This window comes from Fopius arisanus, unplaced genomic scaffold (assembly GCF_000806365.1).
Source record: "Fopius arisanus strain USDA-PBARC FA_bdor unplaced genomic scaffold, ASM80636v1 scaffold00051, whole genome shotgun sequence".
Lineage (NCBI taxonomy): Eukaryota > Metazoa > Arthropoda > Insecta > Hymenoptera > Braconidae > Fopius > Fopius arisanus.
In genome coordinates this window covers 111,295-113,237 of record NW_011887790.1, presented here as the reverse complement: position 1 = coordinate 113,237, position 1,943 = coordinate 111,295, and the positions used below count along the sequence as shown (strand labels likewise).

General features: G+C 36.3%; 1 protein-coding gene across 1 annotated transcript in view; it reads right to left on the bottom strand.

Moving 5' to 3' along the window:
* The window catches only part of LOC105267872 (ubiquitin carboxyl-terminal hydrolase 48), a 38,374-nt gene that overhangs the window by 2,002 nt on the left and 34,429 nt on the right, over positions 1-1,943 (bottom strand). The window contains exon 9 of the mRNA XM_011307009.1: positions 1,820-1,904. Coding sequence (XP_011305311.1) covers positions 1,820-1,904 — 85 coding nt within the window. The remainder of the gene's footprint in view (positions 1-1,819; positions 1,905-1,943) is intronic.

The window sequence follows — 1,943 nt, the reverse complement described above, 5'->3', positions numbered from 1 at the left end:
TTGTCGGAAATTTTTTACGGAACTGTCACGAATTTGTCTGCGGTGTTCCGTAATTTTTATCTGAATTATCGATAAAAAATTACGATACCGTCACTTTAATTTTTCAAATCGACTCCGTAATCGGTAAGTGAACTAAAAGTTCCGTAATTTTTACTAAATATTTCTCTCCGTGTGGACCAAAGGAGAAACTCAAAAGGAATTTTTAACAACTTCTAGTTATGCCAAAGAAATTGCACTAAAAATGAAAAAAAAAATGTGAGTATTTGCAGCAAAAGGGCGTAACGACTCTGAAAATGAGAAGAGAATAAAGGCTGTAGTTTGGAATGTTGACGATGGCTAGACCAACGCATAAAATTCGGGATTGTTTCCGAAAAATAGCTGATATTTGACGGTTTAATACAGCCTGCATGCAAATGAGATGTAACCAAAGGTTTCGCTCGAATTTTTGAGCGTGTGAACCGTTGGGAGAACAAGATAATGGTCACAAACGCCCGTCATTCCCAAAAAATTACCCTCTCAACTTTTGCCCTCAGGACTTATACTTATTATTGCATTACTCGAATCATAACAAAAGCATAAATACATTGTTTCAGCATTGAGAAAGCTCGTAAAACTGAAAAGTTTGCCCTCATCGTCTCACTCTTGTTACTCGCCCCATCTTTCAATATCACGTGAGCCAAAGTAGCAAGATCTAGAGAATTGAGTAGATCAGGATCGAACCAACTCTACCGAGATGCTCATAAGTGATAAACCCAGAGAAAAGAAAAATTATCTGAATTTTCTCAGTGTGGCGAGAACTTTGGGTAAAACTTGAGTCTCAACAGCTCTGGTACTGTCACACCCTTCCAACCTAGTATATCCCCAGGTTATTAATGGTTTTCACCAACTGAGTTCATTAAAAGATCTCAACTCCACGTGGAGAGACATCCCCAAGAATATTTTATTACATCACTAAATTAAAAATACACATTTGGTCGCACGCAATTATCAAATTACTGCACTAGTTCAGGATTAGTTCAGGATTAGGGGTTAAATCACCGGATTGAATGATCATTTTTAGTTGAGACAAAAAATGATTGACGATGATCGAAGAGAAGCAGTATTAATAAATCAAATGTTAAATCAATTATTTATTTAAAAATATCAATTAAAACAAACGGATACTCGAATGCTATCAAAACGCGCGCTCATTTCTAGTGGATAATTTAAAAAATGTTTTACTTGAATATTCCAGCGTGATTTCCCAATAGTCTAAAAAGCCAAAATAAAAGTTAAATAATACGATTCTATTTCAATGATATTCAAGCGGAATAAAATGGAAATTTTTATGAAAAGTGTTTGCCGGGTAAAGGTTTTGGTAATTATGAATTTTAGTTAATTTTCGACCGATATTACCTATTTTTGCCGATATGAAAAGAATCGAAAGTGCAAATTTCACAAATGTCCTCACAACTTGTTCTACCCAGATCCAACCCCTTTATTCAATCCTCCGAGGCACCCCCAACGTTCTAAGCACCCCATTCTTCCGAAAATCGTAGCATATTTGTCAGATTTTTGTTCTTCAGCAAAACATGAAAGGAAAATAGATGAAGAGACGTTTGAGGATGGTTTTCTTCCTAAGTGGATTGGCTTCTTCCTCTACTTTTTATGTCCCTCTTTCTCGAGAGAAGTGCCAGAATGACATACCCCAAAGTATCATCCCTTATTGGCCCATTCTTTATTACCATTTCTAACCCCTTTCGCTCGATTTTACTTTATGAGGGACAAATATCTATCCACGAGGGAAAGATTGTTATTCACAAGTGGAGAAATCACTTACCCTTGAAGCCCTTCTCTGGTGATGGTGCTTCACGACTCGCCGAGTCTGACTCAAAATCCACATCATTGTCTGGTACAGAATCAACCTGAAACAATTCCAATAAAGAATATTTATCAAAAACAAA